Genomic DNA, 26,265 nt, shown 5'->3' on the forward strand with positions numbered 1-26,265 from the left:
ACGTAATTACAACTCGCGGAAGGTATGGTGTCAGTCACTCCTGCCAGGAGTCACTGCCTGCAGCTTATAGCAGGGCTAATAACCCTTTAGCATTACTGTATAATGTTAAATTATGAAAGAATTTTCTGGAATTAATTAGATTTCTTTTTTACTTTGTGTGTTGAGTCACTCCTGGTATTTTCCAGTGAAGATGGAAGGTTTATTTTTAACTTTTTGTAGTTTTAGTGCTGCAACAAATTCTTCGTAATCTAAGAAATCACATCATCATGTTAGCAAGCATGTTTAAAAAGTATGTCCTATTGAAATAGAAGTGTACAACTCTGTTAGGTTTACAGAATTTCTGCCATGAATGAACATTTTAACGATTTCTATAAAAGACACTTGAGCCTTTGCTCTTCTGAAGTCCATGCTTGCCGATTTTAGTGTTAGCTCGCCGTTTCTGTGGTGTATTCTTTGCTTGTGGGGTTTTTCTGACACCACTGTACAGTAACGTGGTGGATAAATACAAGCTGCCAGACTATTTTGGCAACCTACACCGCTGTCTCGCCCTCGCCCAACCACAGATAGGGATCAGCAGTCTTTCCTGAGCGAACGTGGCTACCGGGATAACGTTACAGCCTTATTTTCCTCCAGCCACATACACAAAAGATTAGTAAAGCCATATCTAATATCACAGACTGTCAGGTCCCTTTTCCAATCAATAGGCTTAGATCAGAAACCAATCTATACACTAAGATTACATCATCAAAATAAAGATATAGCAAAAATCTATACTGTATGGGTGCCTTTAAAGTCTTAGCCGATACATCTGCACAGCATACAAAACCAGATTCAGTTTCACCTGTGTTGCTCTATGTCTGTGTATTGAAGGCAGTTAAGCTGTAAAGACAAAATGGCCTCTGACCCCTTGCCACTTGAATTTGTCTTGTACGGCAAACTTGTCTATCTAACAGCCCATGTGTGGGGCCTTGTTTGCTTTTTAGGGTGTCAGAGTAGCTGGCAGACTGCAGCTGAGAGTCAGCGCCCACCCAGAGGCTCCGCACTGGCCTGTCCTCACTGTCTGGCAGGTGATAGATCAGACACGGAGGCTAACACGTGTTCCTCTGAAGAAGGGGATTTAGCGAAGCGCTGACCTCTTTACAACCCTCCGATACACACACTCGACTCACAGCACACACATTCATGTACGCACATGCCAAATGTATATCACCCTTGACAAGTGACATGGGATCGGACCTTGAGGTCCATGTTTCCTCTTGGCACCCTTCTCCCTCTGTGTTCTTTTTCTTTTACCCACTCCAACACACAGCAATTTGTGCACCACAGACTGTACGCCTGCCCGCCAACACATCGGGGATCCTGAATCGACCCGGCCATCTCCAGCCACGCAGATGTTTTCAAATACAGGCACATTTGTGGTCAGCGCGGCTCTGTAATACACAGTAATACCCCTTGCAGACACGCCGGCTCAGATTTATAAAAAGTGTAAAACATGATAAAGAGAGCGATGCCAGTGTGCGGTTATGGGAGAACAACTCCTGTTTTGTCTTGTCAGCCCATTGGGGTTTAGAACAGGTGGGACGCCATCCTGATACACCCCCTCCTCCTCCCCTTGTCCTATGCCCATTTTCCTCTACCCTCCCTCTCTCTCTACAATCAAACAAAAGCTGTCCGATGTCTTTAGCTCTTCACAGGCTCGGAGACTCGACCCTCACAAGTAGCTCTGCAAGGCCAAGGTCCATGTGCCCTGTAAAGGGTAAGCGACTGTGTAGGAGGGGGCGTACGCTGCATCCCTCTGATTTTTCCCAGCTAAAATAGGGAGCTCGTAATCTCCCTTTGGCAGTGTTAGCCAGCCAGCCAATTCTGACACATTTTCTAGAAAGAAGCGCCTCTGACAGGTGAGCGGCTGAAAATAGTGCAAGAGATACATAAACACACACACACACACACACACTCACACACAAACACACACACACACACAAGCACATGTTCATTTAGGAACAGACAAGCTCGATACACTCTGTATGAGCCAAACACACATTTGTGTGATGAAATCTGTTCTCTATAGAGCTTCATAGTATGAACGAATGTCACAAAGATAAACTCTGTTTTTTTATTTTGGGAGCAGCATCATTAGTTTTCACTTAATTTCTATCGTTTCTATCCATGTTTGATTTGTTCTGTATTTTTCTAGTGTCATTAATAGTGTGCAGGCCTGTAGCCAATGAGGACACTGAAGTCATGCTGTCTGTACTTTGTGAGCGAGTTACATGCTATATTTTAATAAAAAGGTACACATGGTGTGTATCACATATGGTGGTTATAGTATCTTTAGACTCAATATAACAACCAGAAGATAAATAAATAAACGATTCATTATTTCCGCACCAGAATGTTGGGTCTTTTTTTATGAGATTTACAGAAAATGTGATTACATTTAACAGAAAAAATAAAGTTATTATTATTATACAATTACGATTTAGTGACCTTTTTTTGTGTTTGTGTTGGTGGAATTTAAGTATACCTAAAATCCTGGCTATAAACCTAGCTGTATGATTTCTATAATTGTTTTTCTTTTATGTAGACATAAAATCAGGATTGGCAACTACTTTGCTGAAAAGAATAGGAATAAAAATAAAGAATAAATAGCCTATTAAGCACATTAAAAGAATTAAATAAATCCACATGACACAAACACACGCACAGCGGCCGCCACATAAAGGAAAACAGGTGGCCGTAAAGATTGCTCCTATTCAAACATGCCTCATCGTCTTTCCCCACTCATGTACACACACGCAGAGCAAGAATGGACTGTCAGCCAGTATCTTTGTGTCTTAGGCCGTCTAAGTTATGAGCATACTGTACTGTATGATCTTACCAAGTTCATAACATTCAGCACACAGACTTCTACCAGCCTCACCCCTGCATCCATACTTTGGCTGCCACACGTTAAGGCCAGCAACCGTAAAAAAAAATGGATCTGGATGCTTTAAAGATGATCTGTTGCTCTCATGTCCCAGGCTCTCACACTACCAAAACACAAGCTCTCCTCTTGACCTGATTTGTCTTGAAGCATGCTGGCTGGTGTGGTTTTGGGCCTGAGGTGTGGAATGTGGTGCTGACGATGACACAAACCCCCACCCGCCCACCCCCAGCCCTCCACAAGGGGCCTCATCCAGCTGTCTTGTTGTGGTCAGATTCTCAGTACTGTGCCCTATCACATGGGGAGGAGATAATCCCGCACTGGTCGGATCAGGCGCTCGCTGGGACAGGAAGGGCTGTCAGGGAGGGAGATGTACACCCGATGCTGAAAGGGAGAGAAAAAAGAGACAGACAGACAGGAAAGTGAGAGAAAGAAAAACAGAGATCTTGCAGAAAACTGATACATTCAGCCAAAAACAGCAGCTTGTTCCGTCTTATTCCCTGACCCTGCCATTCTTCAACATTATCTAACCATTTTTTTCCTCTCTGTCATTCTCTCTGCCCTCCTGCCTTGGGTCTCTGCCGTTTGCAGCACCGCTAAGCTGTAAACTGAAACTGGTTAGCGCTGAGCTCTTAATTCTTGTCAGCGTCTATTAATTATGGGCCAGTTGGATGTTCCAGTTCAAACAGCCCCCGCGGATCTTGGAATTCTAACTCCGGCTGTTTGGTCACTTGTCGCTTGTCACAGCCACATGACCCCGCAGCCTGCAGTAGGGAAAACAGTGTGTGTGTGTGTGTGTGTGTGTGTGTGTGTGTGTGTGTGTGTGTGTGTGTGTGTTTGTGTGTGTGTGTGTGTGTGTGTGTGTGTGTGTGTGTGTGTGTGTGTGTGTGTGTGTGTGTGTGTGTGTGTGTGTGTGTGTGCCTGCCTGTGGGTGCATGCGTGTGTGCGGACGTGCATGCGTGTGCGTGTGTGCATGCATGTGAGGATGGTGATAGATGTCAGGGACAAAAGCAGCAACAATTTGCTGTCAGTTAGTCTGACAAGTCTGTCAATTTAGGGTATACACCTGCTTGATACGTTTTTGCATTACACAAGCTTATTGTTGTGAAAGCATTTACTGACTGCATGGCCCTTTATTAGGCCTGTGTTTGTGTGTGTGTGTGTGTGTGTGTGTGTGTGTGTGTGTGTGTGTGTGTGTGTGTGTGTGTGTGTGTGTGTGTGTGTGTGTCATTAAATAGAGAGAAGCTATTGAATTGATTTAATATCTGGAGTACATGCGTACAGTTTCCTGAAGCACAATTTATAATTTTAAATTTACCTTAACCAAGAGTAATGGTAGAAACAAGTACTAAAGTTCCATCTATCGCAAACCCAGTTCCAAGCTGCCTAACTGACTAATTAAAACCGCATCCACATGTGTTCAAAGAACAAGAAGTCTGTTTGCAAGCCTTATTGATTACTTTAAGGCGTACAAATGGAAAGCTGTGTTAGGAGAGGGACTCTCGATTTAGCTTCAATCTGCCAGGCATAAAATGATCTCACTGTGTTTGCTGGGAAGAATCAGCTCCCTCTGGGCACGGTGGGTAATTAGGTTAGTGGATAGTCGGTGTCAGGAAATTGAAAGACCATCCTAATCGGATTCTTTTGTTTCCAGGGGAATCAAAGAAATGTATACGAGTCACTGGGAAATCTCACACGACTCAATTCCACTTGACCATGTAAAATCTGTTTGCTGTCCCTCAATGCTCAAACAACTTTTAATACAAGGGTGTAAATCCAGCACATACGGTGCATCTGATGTAGCCTGTGTCCTTTGAGATGGCTTTCAAGATAATCCCTGATATGTCAGTTTGTATACTAACTAGATACTTACACTCTTCCATCTGCAACAAGGAGGTATTGAACTCTTTCTGTTAAAAGGTCGAAAATAAAAGAAAAAAACTAGTAGTCCCAGTTACAGTATATGCATATATAATGACTTACTTACATACAGGATTATACAACAAGTAGATCTGACCAGACAACCTGATTGGTCAACTAGACATTTAGAACATGCTCAAATCAGCATGACATCACACCCAGAGCTATTTGAGCACACCTGGCGCATCACTTAAAATATCACTCCGCCATTTCTGTCAACACTACGGAGTTGAATTAAAACACTATTTAAAAATATTTGTATTTGTAATTGATGTAATAAATGAAAGCACCTCGGTCCTAGCCGCATCACTGTCATTAAAGCAAACCCCTCTTGTGTAATATTGCTTAAATAAAGTACTACAAAAGGCTTCCTTAACGTGCTATAACTAGAAAAATAGCTGTGTATGATACTGAAGAAATACTCAGTTTATAATAAATGTAAAAAATAATAAAAACACTGAAATCCTTGAGAGAGATTTATGACTCAGCAATATATTATGCAAATAGTCTTTTATCATGTTAAAAGCTTTAAAGTTTCTTTGGTGCAGCAGCCATTTATACATGTGTAATATTTTTTGCAGGTGTACGTCTGGACCGGGTGAGAGGGGGGAGACAGAAGTACAAACGGAGGTTGGACGCCGAGAACAGCGCCTACCTCGGCCTCGGCATCCCTCCTCCAGCTAAAAAGCCATGTGAGTCACAGTTTTTTTTTCTTCTTTTTTTTCTATCTCACTTAGCTGAATGCTGAGTGTTAATGTTAAAGGAGGCACCTTAACATTACATTTATTTTTATATCAAAGCAGCCATTTCAAAACTTTGGGCATTTATAGAAATGTTGGGACTCGGAGTACTGCTATTGGAAATATATTCATTTTACAATTTACATTAAAAAATTTTGTACATGGGATTTCAATGTCAGGGGAAACAATCTGTGTTCAGATGTGCTATAGTCTGATTCAGGACCAGGCCAATCTCAACCTGACACTTTTTTGACTTCACCATATATTATGACACGCAAGACTATATTTTGAATTAACACTTTTGCTATGTATTATTTAATCATTCACTTGTTGTGTCATTTCTGTGCCCCAGTCCAGCCTACATTTCTTTTATTTTCTTCTTTTTTTAACTATATATGCTATACTGCTAAAACTGTTTCACAATCCATCTCTCATTTCTCTCTCCATCTCTGCATCCGTCCTCCCCTCTTTCAGTGACGAAGATCGTTTCCCATCTGTTGGTAGTGGAACCAGAAAAAATCTATGCCATGCCTGACCCCACCATGCCCGACGGAGACATCAAGGCCCTGACCACGCTGTGCGACTTGGCCGACCGCGAACTGGTGGTCATCATCGGCTGGGCAAAACATATCCCAGGTAGAGAGACATGACTGCTAATGAAGGAATGTGTTGTCTGGGAAATCGTTTTCAGATTCTTTTTTTCTTAATATAACAATTTTAAGCACTTACTATTTACTTTTTTCCCCGTGTTTTGCCAAAAGTAGATTAAAAACAAAATACAATCATGTTTTTTTTTTTTGATATGCTAATTAATGTATGACATAAGAAATAGGACTGTGATTATTGGACCAGCTGTTTTGGTTCATGAAATTTAAAAACATCTATTGTAGTGTGTAAGGTAGTGTGAGCTTTTGACAATGAAGTATCCCACATTTGTACTTTTATTTTCTGGAACGATATAGTATGAGCTTACTGAAGTAGTTTACTGACTGTTGCACATACATAAACCCCCACACACACTCACAAACACACACAGACACACACAGACACACACAAACAAACACACACACACACACACACAGGATAATTAACATCTGCTACTCATCTGCACCTTAGGGAGAAGCTAGTCCCATATTCTAAAATCTAATCAATAAAGAGCAGCTGAAACCTTTGATTTGACTGGGTAGGGTGGGAGAGTCTGGGGGGGGAGGTCCACCCCTATGTCAATGTATTCCATTTCAATCCCAGACTTAAAGAAAGCAATCCTCTTACTTACTTAAGGAGACTACACAGTAAAATTGATTTATTTAGGGGAATACTGATGGATTTACCCGCTCCTTGTTGACAGATTCTTAAATAAGACTTGTTATTCAAATGTTCTCTTTTTATCTCAGTTGAAACATACACTTTGGGCCTCTGTATGTTTAAAGGAAGCACAGGTTAGACTCAAAGTAGATACATCTCATTGATCCAGTCAAGTATGGTTTGTACAATATTGCACATGTGGCCAATTCAACCTTTTGTTATTGCAATTTATTGCTGCAGGACACAAGTTTCATCATCAATTAACTGCTACATATTTTCTCAATCAATTCCCATCACAATTTTACAGTACAAAGTAACATCTTCAAATGCCTTGGTTTTGTCCCACCAACAGTACAAAACCCAAAGATATTTCATTGATAAAGATGTCATATGATATGATAATCAATGTGTTGATACCAAACCTGTCCTGGGAACCTCAGAGGATTGACTTTACAAAGGGGAGCCGTTTGGCTTTGGAGGGACGCTTGGGTCCGAGGCAAGGGTGCTGTCTCACCTCCGCAAGATGCTTTAACAGGGATAAAAGGAAGTCTTTTCTCTTTTTCATCAAACATTTTGACACAAATCTTTTTTTTAACTGGCTTTTAAAAATAAATCTAGAGAGAGAAAGAGATCCCAAATCCAATTCTTTAACAACGTCATAGCTACAGGGGGTCAGAAATTAATTCAAGCAATCTGCCGTCATATTTTTGGACCTCAATTTCTGTTCCATTTCCTATGTATAACTATTGATCTTGAAAGCTATGTAGATCTAAATCCAGACCTGACAGAGTTATTAAAGGGGCATGGGACACTCTGGGGACATTTTACCCGGGGCCACCGGGTCAGAGTGTCACCAAGTAACGATTAAGACAAAAGGGGTCCCTACAGTTTAACAGTCCACTCCCATCATTACACTCATAGCCCACTGCGCAAATGGCCTTAACGATGAGGTAATAAGAGTCATTACTGCAGATCGCTCCATTAATGTAAAAGTCCTTCAACATATAGATGTGGAGACCTGGGAGGAAACATGCCACGTTGAATAGGTTTTCTGTTACATTTTGTCATTTTGAAGGCTTGATTATTTGTGAATTTGAAAAGCCGAGCTAAAGGCAACTTACTATGATGTGCTTTAATGTGCACCAGTTTGCTTTAAATATGAAAGCAAATATGTGCACCAAATAAATAACATGTTTAACTTGGGCTTCTACAGAAGCCCAAGTACAGAGGAAGGCTGTAAGTCATCACAAGGCAGCCATTGATTGGATGTTGCAAACACTGTTGTGAAAATGGAAACAGAATAGCAGCAGGAGGTCAGAGGTGACCACTAATTTGTGCAGCTGTTAACACACACACACCTTCATGTAAGTGCACACAACAGCATCCAGCGCCCTTTAGTATTTAGTGTTCATTCAGTTCAGCATTGCTTTCTTCCTCTTTCCTCTCTTTTTCTCTGCCACTCACACACACAGACTCTCTCTACCATCATATCTTTCACACACACTCTGTGGCTTCCTTGTTCGCGTGTTCCCCTGGCTCTCCCCCTCCTACTCCTCCTGCTCATATAGGGCCCTCTAGTCTCATTATTACCTCTGTCTTTTTATTAGGCCCATTAGGGCTCTTAGGAGGCCTGTAATGATACTAAATGAATAGAGAGTGAACTGCTGTCTGTTTTAGACCTAGCTCTCAATGACAGCTTCAAGCTTCACTGCCAACCACTCAGTATCTTCATTGTACTGAATAGGGATTCAATTACTTATCTGATCTGTACCTGTACTGTACTGTTGCATAGCCAGAGCTCTCTTCTTTTGTGCAAACAATCACTAACATCCCACAGTATGCTGAGGATTGGTACCTTATAGAAATAGACGCATGATATACTGTTAAATCATATGGTACAGTGATTCTGTATGACCTGTAACATCATAGGCTGTTACATGTAGATTTACTGTCCTAGTAAGTAGAATTGAATCCCAAATTTGATTCTCCGTCACTTAATTCAGTGTTACAAAGACAAACAACAACTATTTGGTTATTATTAAACAGAAAGACTCGGTTTAACTGTATAACAAACGCCATCCCATTAAAATGCATTTCTGTAAAAAAAAAAAATAATAATCTACGGGCTCTGTCACAATGAAAATGTATAGCAAGAAAGCTATGTGATAGCAACTATCTAGCTACATTTACTTATTCCACTTTCTCTTTAACTGAAAATGATCAGTTGAACCAATATTTTGTTCATTCAGTTTGTTATCCAACATACAGTAGCTAAATAAAGCAGTAGCTAAAGCTAACCTAAGTTAGTTTGACTAAAAGATAACGTTAGCTTAGCAGAGTGTCAGTAACTGCCATCTCATCTTTTGACTTTAGTGAATTCACATAATTTGGTGTGTTTAAGTTGCCTTTAAATCCCATATTTAAATGTATTAAACTATAGATTGATTTTTATTTCGATTTCATCCAAAGGCAGAGTGCAGTATCTGCATTTTTTTTAAGTATCCTTTATAGCCTATGATTTAATTAGGTGGACTAATCAGCATTAAAAGGTATAAAATTAAAGCATTACAACCTTTCTATGCAGTTTTCCTGGCAGCCTGTAAAATTTAAACTCTTTTTCCTTAATTTCTCCTTCACTGCTCTCTGCCGTTGTAGGGCAGAATAGTAGATGATAATTCCTTTCTTTATAGTGTAGTGGAAACCTGTGGCATCCCTTGTTCATGCTTTTTGTCTTCATGGGGAGAAAACAGCAGAGACAGAGACATTCCCAGTTTGCTCAATAATGTGTCATGTTTGGTCAAACAGCAGTCAATCAGTAGGGTGAAATATTGATATTTCATCAGGGGGAATCACCCTCCACAGCGACACTTAACTCAGCCACCTCCGGGCGACGCACCTGAAGCTCGGGGGTGACCCCCAGGGAGCCAAGAAGTCACTGCACCGCTTCAGTAAATTGAGTAGAGAAAAAAAAAAACACACACACAGTCTGGGGAAAAGAAAAGAATGATGAAGAAAAGAATGAGACCGCTAAAAAGGGTGCACTTCTTTCACAAAATGTGTAAAGAAATGTTAAAAGAAAAACCTGAGATAACATAACAAGAAATGGTGGTATAAAATGATCTTTTAATGCTTTTTTGGGTGGGTGAACCAAATGAGAGCTTTGATGTATTACACACTAGTAATAAGCATTATTTTTTGTCTAAATCATTGCTCCTTTACATCTGTTTTTCTCACTCACTTCGTCCACACATGTATTATGTTAGACTCATTGATCCTCCCTCATTACTCTAAATACACCTTGCTGGATTAAAGCCATTAATTTTCTTGTCTTTGGGGATGGAGAGTAAATTCATGAGTTCCTGGTGCAGCCTACAGTATGTACATTCAGTGATCCTGTAGTCCCTCCACCCCCCCAACCGCCCACACCACCACCACCACCACCATCACTAAACGTGTACCGGATGTCCTCCATCAACTGTCTGTTTGTCAGATCTGAGGCTTGGATCGATCCCCCTTGCGCATTTGGTGGACTGATTACAATCTACTAATCAATGACACCCCCAGCACTCTTTTCTCTTTCCCTGATTCTGTCTCTCCGTGTCGTTTCTCTATTTGCTTGATAAGAACCATCAGAAGGACCTCTTTTAAGTCAACCTGCCCTATACCCATCCATACAACCTCAGATTTAAGTAAGCAGAGTGGTGGGTTCAAGGCCCTGGTCAATACCCCCAATCACCTTCCCATTCACTATAGAGTAGTGAAAGGTATTGTGGCGCTTGAGGTCCTTTCAGATGTCCGTCTGTTTGATGCGGTGTGTGCGAATGTTAGAGAAGAGAGTTGACGGGTCGACCTCGAGATCTTGGATGGATTGTTACCTCGAGTGCAGAAGGTTGAACGCATGAGACAAAAGGATCAAGAAAGTGTCTATCAGGTGGAATATGTTTTTGTTTTGTCTTACCTTGATTGAAAATCTTTCCCATCATAATACCATTATGTCCCTCTGTAATAATTATAATAATAATGCATTTAATTTAAAGAGAATTCCATCAATTATGTTTATGACTTAATGTTATAACCAGCTCTAATTTCGAGAGCGCACACACAAGATGTGGATCAGTGTGTGCGTAAGACCAAACACACTCGTCTTAAATACACTGTGCTTTATTACCCAAAAATGTTCCGCCATCTTGCCTTCATCAGGGTGGTATCTGAAGTTTCTTTGTATATAGTTCATCCATTAGTTACTGTTGGAGCCCTTATGTAACCACTCAAAAGACTCTACAGTTACTTTACAAGAGAAATAGAAATGAATGAAATAAGATATACCTAACATTACAACCAGTACATCATTCAAGGCAACTGAGCAAACTCCTCCACTGAAAACTTTAAGGAAAAGCAAATAAGTGGAAGTTAGGATTTTTTTTGTGTGTCAAATTACAACTATCTTTATAGTATTAAGCTAAATCCATAATGGATAGATAAAAGTTGAATCTTCATTTTCAGTACAAAAAAGGAAAATCTATACCCTTTCAAAACACAGCATACTCGAATCTCTTCCATCGCTTTTTGACTTCAACATATCCCTTTTTTAAGATTTCTTGTTTGTTTTTTTAAATAAATGTAGTCCATTAAACTCTACAAAAATGGCATCAAATATAGTTGCTTGTTTAACCTTTCAGGCTTAAAGTGCCTTTATAAATTCCAAACTCCTTGAAAGTTCAGATGACTATAAAAATGACTCCGATGAAGGTATGATAGCCAAAACAATATTTGAGAGATGAAATCCGCTATATTTGAGGAGAGTTTTACAAGTTATATGATGGATAACTTCATATTATGACAGATGGTGACACAAACCATGAAACAATGATGAAGTGACTGAGGCCACTTTGATTTCAACCCATTCATTTAGTCAGTTTGATTTCAGAATTCACTTTATGTTCTTTCTTTAGTGCCATGACAAGAATAAGAGATGGTTAGGTTTAAAAGTGGATTTGTCCTCACTAAGCGGCATCTTGCGGTTGAAGCAGCCCTAGCTCATGTTTCAAAGGCCTCCATACTTGACTGATTTATATTCTCCCCTTAAGCCCCCCACATACAGTCATCGGCCTCTGTTTCAAGTTGGACTTCTTCGCGGATTATACAGGGCTGCAGACAGCCCAGAAAACACATTGAGGGCTTGAGTCGGCCAATTACAGTGCACTGAGGTTAATGGGTTGATCTCGTGATTTGTCATGTGGTTATACAGTGTGAGTGCAGCAATACCTGGAAAGAAAATATCAAAAAAATAACCCATTTTCTTTTCAATTCTGCAGGTTTTTCCTCTCTCTCACTGGCAGACCAGATGAGTCTACTGCAGAGTGCTTGGATGGAGATCCTGGTGCTGAGCATCGTGTTTCGCTCGCTGCCCTGCGAAGACGAGATTGTGTACGCAGAGGACTACGTGGTGGACGAGGAGCAGGCGAGGATCTCAGGCCTACTGGACCTGCACGTCGCCATCCTGCCGCTCGTCCGACGCTACAAGAAGCTTCGCATGGAGAAGGAAGAGTTTGTCACGCTCAAAGCCATCGCCCTCGCCAACTCGGGTATATTTAGCCTCCTCAATCCCACTGTTGGTCACTATAAACTGATGCAGTTCAGCCAAACAATAGAACTTTATTTTAAATAATAATTATAGTAGATCTACCAAAGTTCTTGGATTTTTTCTTGGATTTTCTTAGGTTTTTTTCAACTTTAATGCTTCTTACTTTTGGTTTAGGCACTTGGCTAAACAAAAGTGATATTGTGTAGCATCAAGAACTTGTATTTTTATTGCAAATATCCTATTATTATCTCCTTATTTTTCTCTGCAAACGCAAAGGTGCCATGAGCTTGACATGAAGGTACATCTCTACATTAAATCTTACATGAATCTAGATAGTTGGCATTTAATTAAACCAAACAAAGAAATAAAGCAAAAAAATGTCAGGTGATTGTCTATATCTGGTGAGCCGATCACTTCCACGCTGAAGGATACCTGATAAGAGGGGACGAAAAGGTCAGGAGCATGGTCGTTTAATTCAACACTCCCTATGTGTGTGTGTGAGTGTGTGTGCGCTTATATATTTTAATTTGTGTGTGTGTGTGTGTGTGTGTGTGTGTGTGTGTGTGTGTGTGTGTGTGTGTGTGTGTGTGTGTGTGTGTGTGTGTGTGTGTGTGTGTGTGTGTGTGTGTGTGTGTGTGTGTCTGTCTGTCTGTCTGTCACATTGTGCTCTCATTCTCTCCATCTCCATAACAGTGGCTGCCAGCGTGCCACAGCCGAGGGAGATATATTTAGCATTTCATTAGGAAAACAGGGGCTGTCAATAAAATGTGTTAAGTGGAGTGGAATGAGCGTTGGGGAGCGACGGGCCTCGTTTGTTCCAATGTGAAGATGCTGCGCCCGTATCGACAGTTTGCTTTTCATGAGACCAGGCCTGTCCCCCACTAATCAATGCCTGTTAGGAGTCTTTTCTCCTGCCTGACTGAAAAATGAAAAATGCTGAGCCCAGAGCTTTAGTCTTCTGATGACAAACTCTCCATGGGAGAGTGGAGAGAGGGGAGGATAAATGGGAGGGGAGAGTTGGAGGGTAAGGGGGGTTGATGGAAAGACAGGGATGTAAAGCTAAGGGAGAAGTGTGAGAGAGGAAGCCAGGGGTTGAGAGGGAGGCTCAGGGAGGGCGAAAGGGCAGCTTTGGCTCGTTTGAACACAGTCTCAGCTTCGGCTCCTGGGGTCCTGTGGGTGTGACAGCTGTGGAAATTCATGGCCATTGATTTTGTAATTAGCGGAGTATCGACGGGATTGACGCCAGGCTGCTGACGGATTACATGGAAATTGTTTCTTCAAAGTTAGTTTTGCATTCCGCCCCTAAACACCTCCAACGCACACACGCACACACACACACACACACACACAGGGAAAAAAACCACTGTGCTTTTACACACATTTCTCACACACTGACACACATTTGAAAACATTCTTTCTTTGCATCTCCCTTTCTCTCTCTGTTTTACACACACACACACACACACACACACACACACACACACACACACACACACACATATGCTCACACAGCCAAAGGAGGATCAGATCAGTATTAACATGAAGGTTTCAAATGAAGAGAGCTGGAACACATGTGCGGTCCACATAGCCTAGTTAATTTCCCAAGATAGAAATGCAATTTACACAGAAGGCGACTGGTAAAAGAGACTTAATCAGTCAGTTAGGAACATAATTAGCCTTGTACTTTCCTTTTTTCTGCCTCATTTACATGTTTATACACGGTCTTACTTCACTCCACAACTTTCATGACACATAGCAGAGCTGATCTAATTCCCTCACACGCTTCAATCAGCAGCCACATTTGGTTTAGCTACAGCAATACAGTGTGTTTATAGGATGAGACGAGTTGCTCTTATTCTTAGATATACCAAGATGCATTGCTTCGATTCAATTATAATACTGAATTGAATTCCCATTTTGCCGTGCACAATTGTTTCTATCAGTAAATGTAGTGTGGCTATGATACATACACAGATTAGGCCCGACACTGTAAGTCTGTACAGTGAAATTGGCTGAAAGCAAACCACTGCTTGTCCATTAAAACGCTCTCTGTGTCAGCTTGTCCTTTGGAGGACAAGCCTGTTTTTCCCCCTGACTTGTAGACTTGTACATAGAGAGCAGTTTTTAATAAGTCTCAACTGGTTTTATTTCAGAGCCTATACATAAGGGGGCCAACTGCTCTTTCTTATGGAAATGAAGGCCATCTGCCGCCATCATTCAGCTGAACGATATCCTAGTAATGCAGCCATCTGAATTCATTAGCAGGGGGGATGTATGTGGTCCATGATACCCAAAGAAATGAATCTTTTTCCTGTCCCATTGTATATTTATACAGACCTACAGTACCTCTCCCTCTCTCTCCCTAGAGTCCTGGACATGCATAGGCATTTATTTAAGGAGCGTCATTAACTACTACCAAGAGAAAACCTTTCTCCAAAATTGCATGTTTGCAAAGACAGGCTGCAGAATTTAAAGGCAGCCGATGCTGCTGCAAAACACCAAGTTGTTGTTGCATTTGTCAAACTGCAGATCAATAGAAAATGTTTGCTTTTCATTTAATATATTTAATAGTTATAGCTTTGAATTATGAATAATAAAAATCTTTTCTTTTCTCCTTCCATCCTTCCCCACCACCCTTCTTGCTCCAGACTCCATGCACATAGAGAACATCGAGGCTGTCCAAAGGCTCCAGGATTCTCTCCACGAGGCTCTGCAGGACTTTGAGGGCTCCCAGCATCCAGAGGACCCTCGACGGGCAGGCAAGCTGCTAATGACCCTGCCTCTGCTCCGTCAGACCGCCACTAAGGCTGTTCAGCACTTCTACAGCATCAAAATGCAGGGCAAAGTCCCCATGCACAAACTATTCCTCGAGATGTTGGAGGCCAAGGCTTGACACCTGGGCCAGATGTTTGACAGACAGCAGCATCACCCAATGGGAGGCAAGGGTCAGCCCATAAAAAATAAAGGTGGTGTGCCAATTGAGAGTGAAAGGATGAAGCTTGGACTACTGAGTCATGTTAACACTTTTAAATGGTAATACACATAAAAGAAAAGGGGACTTGAAATAGTTTTGAAAAGGGTGAATATCAACTTGATTGACATGGGATCATGATGATGTATATAAAGATGTTGTGTACAGAAATCAGGCAACCAAGGTCTTGTTATAACCAGAGACCCAATGCTCTATATCACCTGAAGCTTCTGTGAATTTGTTTCTTATCTTATTTTCATCTCAAAATGGAAGTGTGTTAATATAAATGTCCTGAAGAACCCTACGGCTACGTAGCCACATTATGTGTTTTTGGTTATTTTTTCCATATTTTCTAATCTCAGTTGTTAAAGCAATAGTCTCTAACTGGTCTACATATAATATGTGTACTGTATATTGTGTGAAATTGCACTGGGAGGGGGGTGAGAGAATTGCTAGACATATTCTTATATTCGTCATCAAAGAAAGCGGTACCCGCCATGGGTCTGTAGGACTCTCTCGATTTCCTCGTAATGTATTTACCTCGTAGTAGCTTCATTGACTCAGCGGTTAGAGTCAACTTGGTGCTTACAGAAGGACATTGGTTGGCTGGTGATCAGAGTTCACAAAGAGTTTGCACTAAGCATCTGTGAATAATGTGGCAATAATGGGTATTGTAATAGCGAGCTCTGTCTGGTAGCCTCTGAGTCTCAGTCAGTGGTTTTTGCTTATGGACACTAAACTCCCTCCTCATTCTTCACTTCTATCTGTGTTCAGTGTCATACACAAATATTGGCAACTAAGCATACTGTGAAAAATACACATGATAAGCTAATATTCTGTGCTGAGAATTTTAAACTATGGCTTGTTAAAACATATTTATTTTATTTAAATACAGGTACAATAACTGCAACATCTATGCAATTTAATGCAATCTAAAATGATGTGTAATGCAACCTCGTAGCCCTGCAATAAATACTACCTTTGTAAAGTTTATAATGTTCAGTTTGTGTCACATAGGTGCTGATTCAACTCTCTGGTTGTTTTGAGTCCATAGTTTGTGATGGTGCAGTATTAGATTGCATTATATTGTATAGGTTTTGCTTTTTTTCATATCCACACCCCTTTGTTTAGGTTGTATGCTCAAACAAGTGTCACTATATTGATAGCATTAATTCCACAGCTAATCACATTAGTCCTTTGTTTGTTTTTCGTCAAAGTCTTGTGTGATACCAAAGTCTGTATGATCGCATCTAAACTATTTTTTAATGATCCAATATTTTGTTCTCAGTGTGGACTACAGGTTAAATATTGTGGCTCTGAGAGAGGAGATTTTGACATTTTGACTCTGTTGTCGCTGGGCATTAAGATTTCCAAATAACTCAAGTGAGAAAAAAAAACTCAACAAAGCCCCCACGTCTTTATGAATGGACTCAAACTGGGCTTGATCTCTCCCCTTTCAAACTATTTCAGCAAGGCCAAAATTCGCCCGTATATAAATGGCCAATAGACGTTTTCGCATGCAAGTACACACATCTGCCACAGCTTACGTTTGACAGATAATGTCTCCTTTTTATCCTTGTGATCTTTTTGAGTTTCAAGATGGCAAGTTCAAATAAAACTAATGCATTTTTTTTAAACTGAGGGTTTTGAGTCCCTTTGTCTCCTTGATTGTTAAAGTCTAAAATGGCAGCCTTTTAAAACTATTTGCTAGACTTTACTGCAGGTTTAAATGTTTAAGTGCAACGATATAATGACACTTGTGTTTCTGAGAATAACTTGAATTACTCTGAATTGAAACAGACTATATCAGACCTCAGATTACGGCTCACTGATGTTCTGTATTTTTCGACAATTATTTTGCTCTTTTATCTTTAATGAAGGTGCAAATCATTCAGACGGGCACTGAATGTTCATGTCTAGAAACGCTGACACTGAGTTGCTCTAACTAATTTTAAAAATCTGTATACTCCAGAAGTGATAGTAAACTTGTATAGGGTAATATCTAACAATTGTAAACCAATTGCCAAATTATTCAAAGAAAGCAATCAGAATAATGTAATAGTTATAAACATGTTATCATAAGATCAAAATAATACAATAAGCAGCTGCTCTTAGGATTTTAGTGAGACAGATATTGTCCCTTATCAACACTTTAAAGCAGTAGTGTCTTAAAAGTGTTTTAAAGTGCCATTAGCTTCTGCCTAAACGAGAAGAAAACATAAAGCCAAGCCACCAGTAACTACAGCCAGTTTCTATACTTGAAATGATCCCCACAGGAACAGACGCTATTGATTCACTGTAATGTAATGCATATATAATTCTAACGCAGTACAGTAGAGAATACAATTCCCATGATACACTTCCCCAAATGTGTAACCAGCTAAACCATCCCCAATTGAAAACAAGGGATGTATCACTGCTGTACAGTAGCAAACCAAAGCATAATTTCTTCAAATACTTGGGGAAACTGATAAAACTGCATTTTGAGCCTGACTGATGTTATTTACAGTATATTATTAATGGTTGTACCTTCTATCTGCTTATCATCCAGCTGTGCGTCATTTCATTTTCAGCATCCTCTAAAACCTACGATGGTGGTGAAAACCTTTGATCTTTTTTTTATTCAGTCGATATACGCATTGATCAAGCATCAGCCTCTTTGTCGATAGAGACGCTGCTGTGTGAAGCCTCGCCCTGTAGCCTAACTATGAGAAGAAACTAAAATAAGTGATGTTTTTCATATTACCATGGTTAAAGGAGAGTGTTTTAAGTGTTGATAAACACGTTCTGGCCCATAACTTCTCTTCTACACGTACCTTCTCTGTGCACTTTGAAGACTGATCGTAGTTAATTGTTTCCCAACTTTCCCTGCTTCTCAAATTAATATTAGAAAATAAAAGAAAAATGCTTAATTTATTTCCAGAGTTCTAAAATGGTTCTACTACATCCAATTAATTCTAATTGTCTCCTTAGCTGAAATTCTCAATAGAAATGGAGCAATTAAATTTCTGCTTTGGCTCTACCTTGGGGACGAGAGACATTTTATTTCGGTTGACAGTGGGGAGGGTTTGTCAAAACCTTTACAAAGGCGATTTCATGGGGGTCTGTAATAGTTTCATAACAGACCGATCACTGGGCTATGCAAGGCAAATATGGCCACCCCTTGTGTTGTGGAGCATCAGACATTTAGTTGTGCTTTGTTTACAATGTGGACATATTGTACAGTGGTGTGCGTTGCAAATGTATTGTGCATATTTCACCATACTATACTGTAGCTGCTGTGCATTGATATAACTATGATCGTTTGTTTTATTTGCCCATTTAATGAATTTCTCATGATTTATCAGCAACTTCAACACACACATTTAGAGCCCACCTGAATAGCTGCGTAATATAAATCACTGTAATGAGTCGTGAGTCTGTTATATTTGGTCTAAGGTGAGATATTTTTTTTTCCTTTCTGGGTCTTTGTGTCTCTCAATGCTGAAACACACACTCTACGTTATCATCGATTTTGGTTTTCAGCACAGCAGGACGTATAGCGAGTGAAGTAGTCTAGACCCTATACCTCAATTCATATTTTGAAAATTACACTGGGTTTGGAAACGGGCCATGGGTTCCTCCTGGGAATCAGTGGCACAGAAATAAAGTGACATCACTGACTGGGTATTAAAAAAAATGTAGATGAACCTGCTGCAATTGGGGAACACATTCCTCGGAGGAGAAAGCTGCTTATTCGCTGTTCCATTTGCGGACTTATCTCCATGCACTCAGATGACGAGATTTACATAAAACATGGATAAACCTCCCTGGCCGTCCCTGGTCCGCGGTGTATAAAGGACCCTGCTAGGTGTATGTACCGTAGACATGTGATTACCCAAGAGGTTTACTCCCCTTAAAAGCAATATGTTAGCAATTGTGATATATGAATCAATTTGGCTCATTTTAATTATAAACTTACCCTATGCTTGGAATAGGACAGGGTAACTATGCACACACAGTCCTGGGGAGACATTGAGAAAAAAATTTACAAAAAATTGGGATTAACAAGCAAAAAGCCAACCACAGCTGGGTTTCACTGGACAGTATTGTGTGACATTTTCTTGTGTTTTGTTTGTTGTGTTCATGCCTAATGTACCCATGTGTAAATATATGCTTTTTTTTGGAGTGAGTCAGATCTAAGAGTGCACTGAATGTACAGTGACAATAAAATCACATGGTTTATGTAATCATTGCAAATTATTTCTTTGAATACCTTCAAGCTAACGAAACATTCTTTCAGGATAACAAGAGCCTTTATGGATACCAAAAAAGAAAATCCCACACTGCTATCTTGTTTGTTCTACATGAACGTGACATTGTTTCAACCACAGTGGTCTTTGTCAGATTCTAAACCCAATCCTCAGTCCTGAGGAAGACCTTTATGATCTTTTTTGTGCAGATTGTCACCCAGCATCTACGAAGATGCTTGGATAGATGAACCTTGTGATGATTGACTCCATGGATACCCTCAACAAAACTGTATCTTTGAGTCTATAAAACACTTTGAGCATCAGTTTGATAAACTCTAAAATATGTGAATATACCGAATAAGGAATATATATATATATATATATATATATATATATATATATATACAGTACAGGCCAAAAGTTTGGACACACCTTCTCACTCAATGCGTTTTTTTATTTATTTTCATGACTATTTACATTGTAGATTCTCACTAAAGGCATCAAAACTATGAATGAACGCATATGGAATTATGTACTTAACAAAAAAGTGTGAAATAACTGAAAACATAGTCTTATATTTTAGATTCTTCAAAGTAGCCACCCTTTGCTTTTTTTATTATTAAGGGAAAATATTCCACTAATTACACCTGACAAAACACACCTGTGAAGTGAAAACCATTTCAGGTGACTACCTCATGAAGCTCATTGAGAGAACACCAAGGGTTTGCAGTGCTATCAAAAAAAGCAAAGGGTGGCTACTTTGAGGAATCTAAAATATAAGACGCTTTTTCAGTTATTTCACACTTTTTTGTTAAGTACATAATTCCATATGTGTTCATTCATAGTTTTGATGCCTTCAGTGAGAATCTACAATGTAAATAGTCATGAAAATAAAGGAAATGCATTGAATGAGAAGGTGTGTCCAAACTTTTGGCCTGTACTGTATATATATATATATATATATATAGGCTGGTATATATATATATATATATATATAGGCTGGTATATAGTATGGTATGCAACAATACTGATGGTTTTGGCTTTTAACAGGTAAATAAAATGTTAATGTTTTCACCCTACAATGATAATACTGACACTATATAATGTAAAAAAATATATATTTTATTGGAATTTTGCCCTAACATAAAAAAAATATGCAGAGCTTTAACATTACCTACAGTAGATTAAAGACTCAGTTAAAATCACATTTGCAGTTTGACATTTTTTATTCAATGGTTATTAACAAAATAATAGTGAGTACTCGTCATGCTTTCATTAGACACATCTATTAGTGTTACAGTACAGCCTTGTCCTGATCTCAGCATATGAAATGTACAGTCAAACGGTTCCTAGCATGACCAATCATGTGTGCATCTGTCTGTGTGCACTTTAGCAAGAGGGTGCCTTGGGGTGTAACGGCATCCTCCTGCCCCGACTGTCAGTTGGTTTGCTGTCTACACGATGTCCCGTTTGACCTTGCGTTGGCTACAACACTGGCTGAATGCACATCTGACACACTCTGTTCCTTTGTGGTGCAATCCTGTGGAAGTCATTTCATTTACTAGGCTTTAAACTTTAGGGGTTGGGGGAGTAAGTCTGTGTTTAATCAGCCTGCCACAAACCATTCCCTTAAACAAAATCAACTATGGTGTCCAGCGAAAACATCTCTCAACAGAAGATTGAATTAAACAAATAAATGGACTTGTCACTTTTCCATTTTTTTTATTTATTCTCTTGGCACGGCTACGCCTGCCACTCCATATTATTGCTGGCAATAACAACTGTGTATTAACTTGTGGAATGTTCTGCACAGTACATCAGCAATACCAGTATGTTAGTGTAGTGAATGTACAAGTGTCATCCATTGGCACTTAACCTTTATGCATCAATAGGAATTTCTTTCGGCTTTTTAATTTTCCGATCATTTTGGCGGTGTGAATTCATATGGCATACATTTTGGCAAGGGTGTGAGGTTTTCTTTTCGAATTTTGGAAGAAGTTCAACCTCAGCTCCTATAATAATAATAATAATAATAATAATAATAATATCAATAATAACTAAAATAAAATAACTACAGACACTCAGCCTCACCCTCAAGGACAAAAATGTCCCCATTGAAACCCATTTAAAATACACCAACCATTACAGCATTTTGAGGCAGACATTTTTGTCCTCTAAGGACACCAAAGCAACTTTTTTAAAGGGATGCACAAGGCTTAGGGCCGCTAAAAAAACACTGAAGAAAAAAAACTCCAAGGAAAGTCAAATAATAAAACATAATCACCTGTCTCATACACTTCTCATCATTGCCGCTCTTCCCTCGTAGGATTGTGAGTATTCTTTTCTCTGTTTTCAGTCTTTTAGGAGGGATTTAGGGCATGGCCCACTGTCCTCAGAGTGACTTTCCATCATGTAAACCATGTTTTATTCTCCTTAAATCGTCACCAGTCGTCGGGCCTGCCGGTGCTTTAGAAGGGGCATTGACACTGTCACACAGTTAATCAGGCAACCTTGTTGCCTACCTCTTTCAGAAAATCTATGATCACACTGTTAGTGCAACCTTGTATTGTCACCACTACTACCGTACACTCACACTCCTTTCTTTTGCCTCATGTGAGGATTATTCAGCAGCTGAGGTGAGAGTCCACCGAGGAATAGGCTGTAAAGTGTCAGTCATGGTTACCCAGAGTGGTGTTGTCTTAGACAATGTAACTAGGTGAAAGTGAGGGAAGGAGATAAGAAACCATCAATATGCTTCCTGTGTAAATTGAAGAAGGTCATGATTTATGGCTCCCGGCTACAGCGTACATACATGCTGAATCTACTCTTTTTTTCTCCCTCTGTCGCCTGGCTCAAGGACAGGTAAGGGTGCCTTTCTCTGCAGCTCATCCCCACCACCATGCAGTCTGTGGCACTTTGTGTTAGACAGCCATGAGAAAGGCCAGTGTTTTTCAAAATGAATTGAGCGCCATCTATAGGCAGCCACACTGACTGAGTGATGGTACCTCGGGCGTGCAGAGAGTTCAGAAAAGAAACAGATGTGTATTATAATGGTGCACTTCACTACCTGTGATACTCCTCATCCTCTCCTCTTTAGGGTTTTCATCACCTCATCAGTCACGTCCGTCTTTCAGTCTCCTTTTACTTGGGGACTCAGACAGAGATGGGACAGCTGTGGGTTTTCTAAGGCCTCGCAACAGCTGCAAACCCTGCATGGCATTGCATCTGTTCAAGTCTTGCAGCATTATGGCCTGTATCTCATCTAAAGCAAGTTACATTATAGTTCATAGTGGGGTTCTCTCTGGTCTTACCCTATTAACCAGTGAGCAGATGGAAATTATATGGTAGGGCGTTTGGCCTGAAAATGGACTTGCAAGCATCTTGCCGTCTTAAGCACGCAGCTTAAAATGGGACAATTTAAATAGGGCCACATGAGAGAAATCAGGACTCGGTTGTAAATTCATTCGAGGTAGCACAATGAATACCATTAACTCCACTCTGAATCTTAAAGTTTATTATTTATTGGGATGATTTATTATGTCTGGGCGCCTCTGACGTTGTTACTTTGCCTTTGGAGGGAGCCAGACGTAACAAATGGAGCACTCATTAGCATTTGACCTCCACATTATGCTTTGTTTACCTGCCTTTCCTCACCTCCATATCTCCTCAGACAAAATCAGGGCTTTCACAGAACGCCGTGAGTGTGACACAGTTTTGTTGCTGGGCGGCAAAGGTAAGTACCACATTTGCATTGCAAGATTTCTCAAACAACTTGAGCATGCAGAACCAAGGGGGGGGGGGGAGGGGGGAGTGTTCTGCTCCTCTGGGACGTAGCCACTCCCAGACGCTGTCGTCTAGGCTCTGGAGTCCTGACAGCTGCTGAAATCCCCAGAGATGATCGAAAGAAGTATGAACAAAAGTTACAGTAAAGAGTCACAGGCACATTCTGTTGTGTTTGGATAGGAAGTTTTTTTCACCACTAATTGCTTATGGCAAGAAATGTCATGAATGCCTTATATAACATGGAGCTTTTCTTCACCCGTGACAGTGATCATACATTATGGTTGCAGAGCCATTAAAAAAATAAAAACATTCAGCAGCTGCAGGTTTAAATAAGTGGTTTACAAATAAAAGATAAAAATTGCATAAAAGGAATTTTAGTGTATGTAAATAAGCTGTGCCATGTCCGATGTTCATTCATACAGTACAACCATATCAGAAAAAGAGAAGACACTTGATATAAGCTACAGGAAAAATCAAATCAAATGAAAAAAAAATGTATTAAATGTAGCTGAACAACTACTTTATCTATAAAAGATAAAGAAAAACATCATTACAATTGCAATTATATGCTCTGTGCAATATTAACATTTCCACGTCTCGTGGGCAGGCAGGTCATGCATACAGTATGTGTAAAGAGAATCATAAGCAACAAGTAATGGCAAATTGGCAAACATCCACAAAAATACCCCACACACACACACACACACACACACACACACACACACACACACACACACACACACACATACACACATGTTATATTACCAGACTGCGGGGTGTGGCAGGTAGCTGTGTGTGCTGTAGTTAATTGCACAACGAGAAACTGCTCTCTAATTTATTTCTTGCCTGTCCATACAAGAGTGATCATGAAAACCCATTCATTTCACAGAACACAATTTTCATATTTAATGAGCATGACTCCAATACAATTACAGTAATTAGTCAAATCTCACTCACGGCCAATGGAGCTCACCACCATTATTAGTGGATCTTATTAATGATGTTGCACATGTGGTGCTCATAGGGTAATTGAGGGCATGTGTGGGTATGGGAACAGGGGTACTGGGGAATGCCAAGCAGTGGTGGTGTCAGTCTGTTTTCTGTCTATACCTTATGTTAAATGGGGATCTGCTTGATTTTAACTTTGAGGTATTTAAACATGGTGGCGAGCAGTACTATTGATTGTGGATTTTGCTTTAGCCTTAAATAGCATAACCAAAATTCTACATAAATTCAATTCAATCACTGAGATCGGTTTGTTGCTCCGTCAGTTGACCTGAAAGTTAGTATTTTACAAGCTACTTAAATAATTGGATATCAGTTCCCAGCATCCCCGCTGTGCACCGGATCCAGGAGGATCACAACAAAAAAGACAAAAGGGAGACGCTGGGAAAAGAAGCCCATTTACTGTGAGTAATGACACTGCAGTGTCTGACATTTTGTAGGTTTGTAGAGCTTCTCTTTTCAGACTGACCCTTATTAAACCTATAGAGCTGCGTTGTATCTGCAACTAGAGAATGCCGGAGCAATTGGCACATCTTCCCCTAATATGGAAGAACATTTTTTCTTTGTGATGGTATGAGCAGCTGTGATGAGTAGGTTTTATAATATGGACTTAAATCTGTGATATTATATTTAGAAATCTGATTGATTTACATTTTGCTAACATCTTTCAAAAAGGTGGAACCAACACAAAAGGCAACATATTGAATACACACCATGGTGAACGCTATGTGTGATGTAGTTTCATGTGCTTTAAACCAGTTAGTGTCAGCGTTGATGTTTATAAAGAAGCAATAATTTTAAACAGAGAAAAGTGACTTAATGGCCTCTTATCCAATTAAGGGCAGTGTCACCACTGAGTTAATGAGTGTGACGCCGTAACAGAAAAACCTCTTTTAACACAGCATAATTAGCGGAACATGGTGGAATTAGACAGCAGCAATGACAGCGCTTTGGTCTTTTTATAATTAAACACGGGGAAAAGACAACAATTAAGCCAGATCTTAAAACCCCAGTCTCATTCAAGCCAGAGAGGACATGCATTGTTTTTGGGAAAGCTCTTGAGACGAAGCTGCTGTTGTGTGAAGTTTGAATTACAGTTCAAAGACAAGAGCTGAAAGTGAGGGAGGTCATGACAACAATGTGACAGATTCATGGAGGCCTGAGACTCAAACACAGCTACTGTGCTGCAGTAGGTGCCGTGTTTGGTATAGAGAACTGAATGACATCTATTGTTAATTTCACCCCCCCCATTTGTTTTTTTTGTGTTGGGGGGGAAAAAGAAAAAGAGGGGGGGGGGTTTATTTTTTTTTTGGAAAAAAAATTTAAAAAAAAAAAGGGGGTCCAAAAAAACGGGGGAGGGCACCCCCCCAAACAAAAAAAAAACCCAAAACTGCATCTATATTAGTTTGAACACAAAATGTTCTAATATAAAAGACATATTGGTATGTCCAGGTGAGAATAATATTGTGTTAATCCTCTTGGTTTATAAGCAAACACCTGAAAAACTCCCATCAGTCTCAGCTGTGTGTTGAGTTTAGTACTAATTAGCTAATGTTAGCATGCTAACTCATCACAATGGAAATACGGTAAACCCATTGTACCTACTCAGCACCAAACAACAGACAGACATAATTTGGGAATAGCTGGTGAATATAGTGGAGCATTTAGCAGCTTAAGAGAGAGATAGAGAGTGGAATATTAGACTTACATTCACCAAGTGGCCAGACACACAAGTGCAAATGAATGTTAATGTTGCTATGACCTCATAAGGAGCAGATTCCAGATCGGCCCATCTGAGCTTT

The 26,265-nt window shown here is 40.0% G+C and overlaps 1 protein-coding gene across 2 annotated transcripts in view; it reads left to right on the forward strand.

Moving 5' to 3' along the window:
- The window catches only part of LOC120546828 (steroid hormone receptor ERR2-like), an 80,133-nt gene extending 63,049 nt beyond the window's left edge, over positions 1-17,084 (forward strand). For both annotated transcript variants that reach the window (XM_039782050.1, XM_039782051.1), the window contains 4 exons: positions 5,425-5,535; positions 6,058-6,219; positions 12,204-12,473; positions 15,121-17,084. In XM_039782050.1, the coding sequence (XP_039637984.1) occupies positions 5,425-5,535; positions 6,058-6,219; positions 12,204-12,473; positions 15,121-15,365 (788 nt within the window). In that variant the 3' untranslated portion in view covers positions 15,366-17,084. The remainder of the gene's footprint in view (positions 1-5,424; positions 5,536-6,057; positions 6,220-12,203; positions 12,474-15,120) is intronic.
- Positions 17,085-26,265: the final 9,181 nt, after the last annotated feature.

The sequence above is a fragment of the Perca fluviatilis genome, chromosome 18, assembly GCF_010015445.1.
Source record: "Perca fluviatilis chromosome 18, GENO_Pfluv_1.0, whole genome shotgun sequence".
Lineage (NCBI taxonomy): Eukaryota > Metazoa > Chordata > Actinopteri > Perciformes > Percidae > Perca > Perca fluviatilis.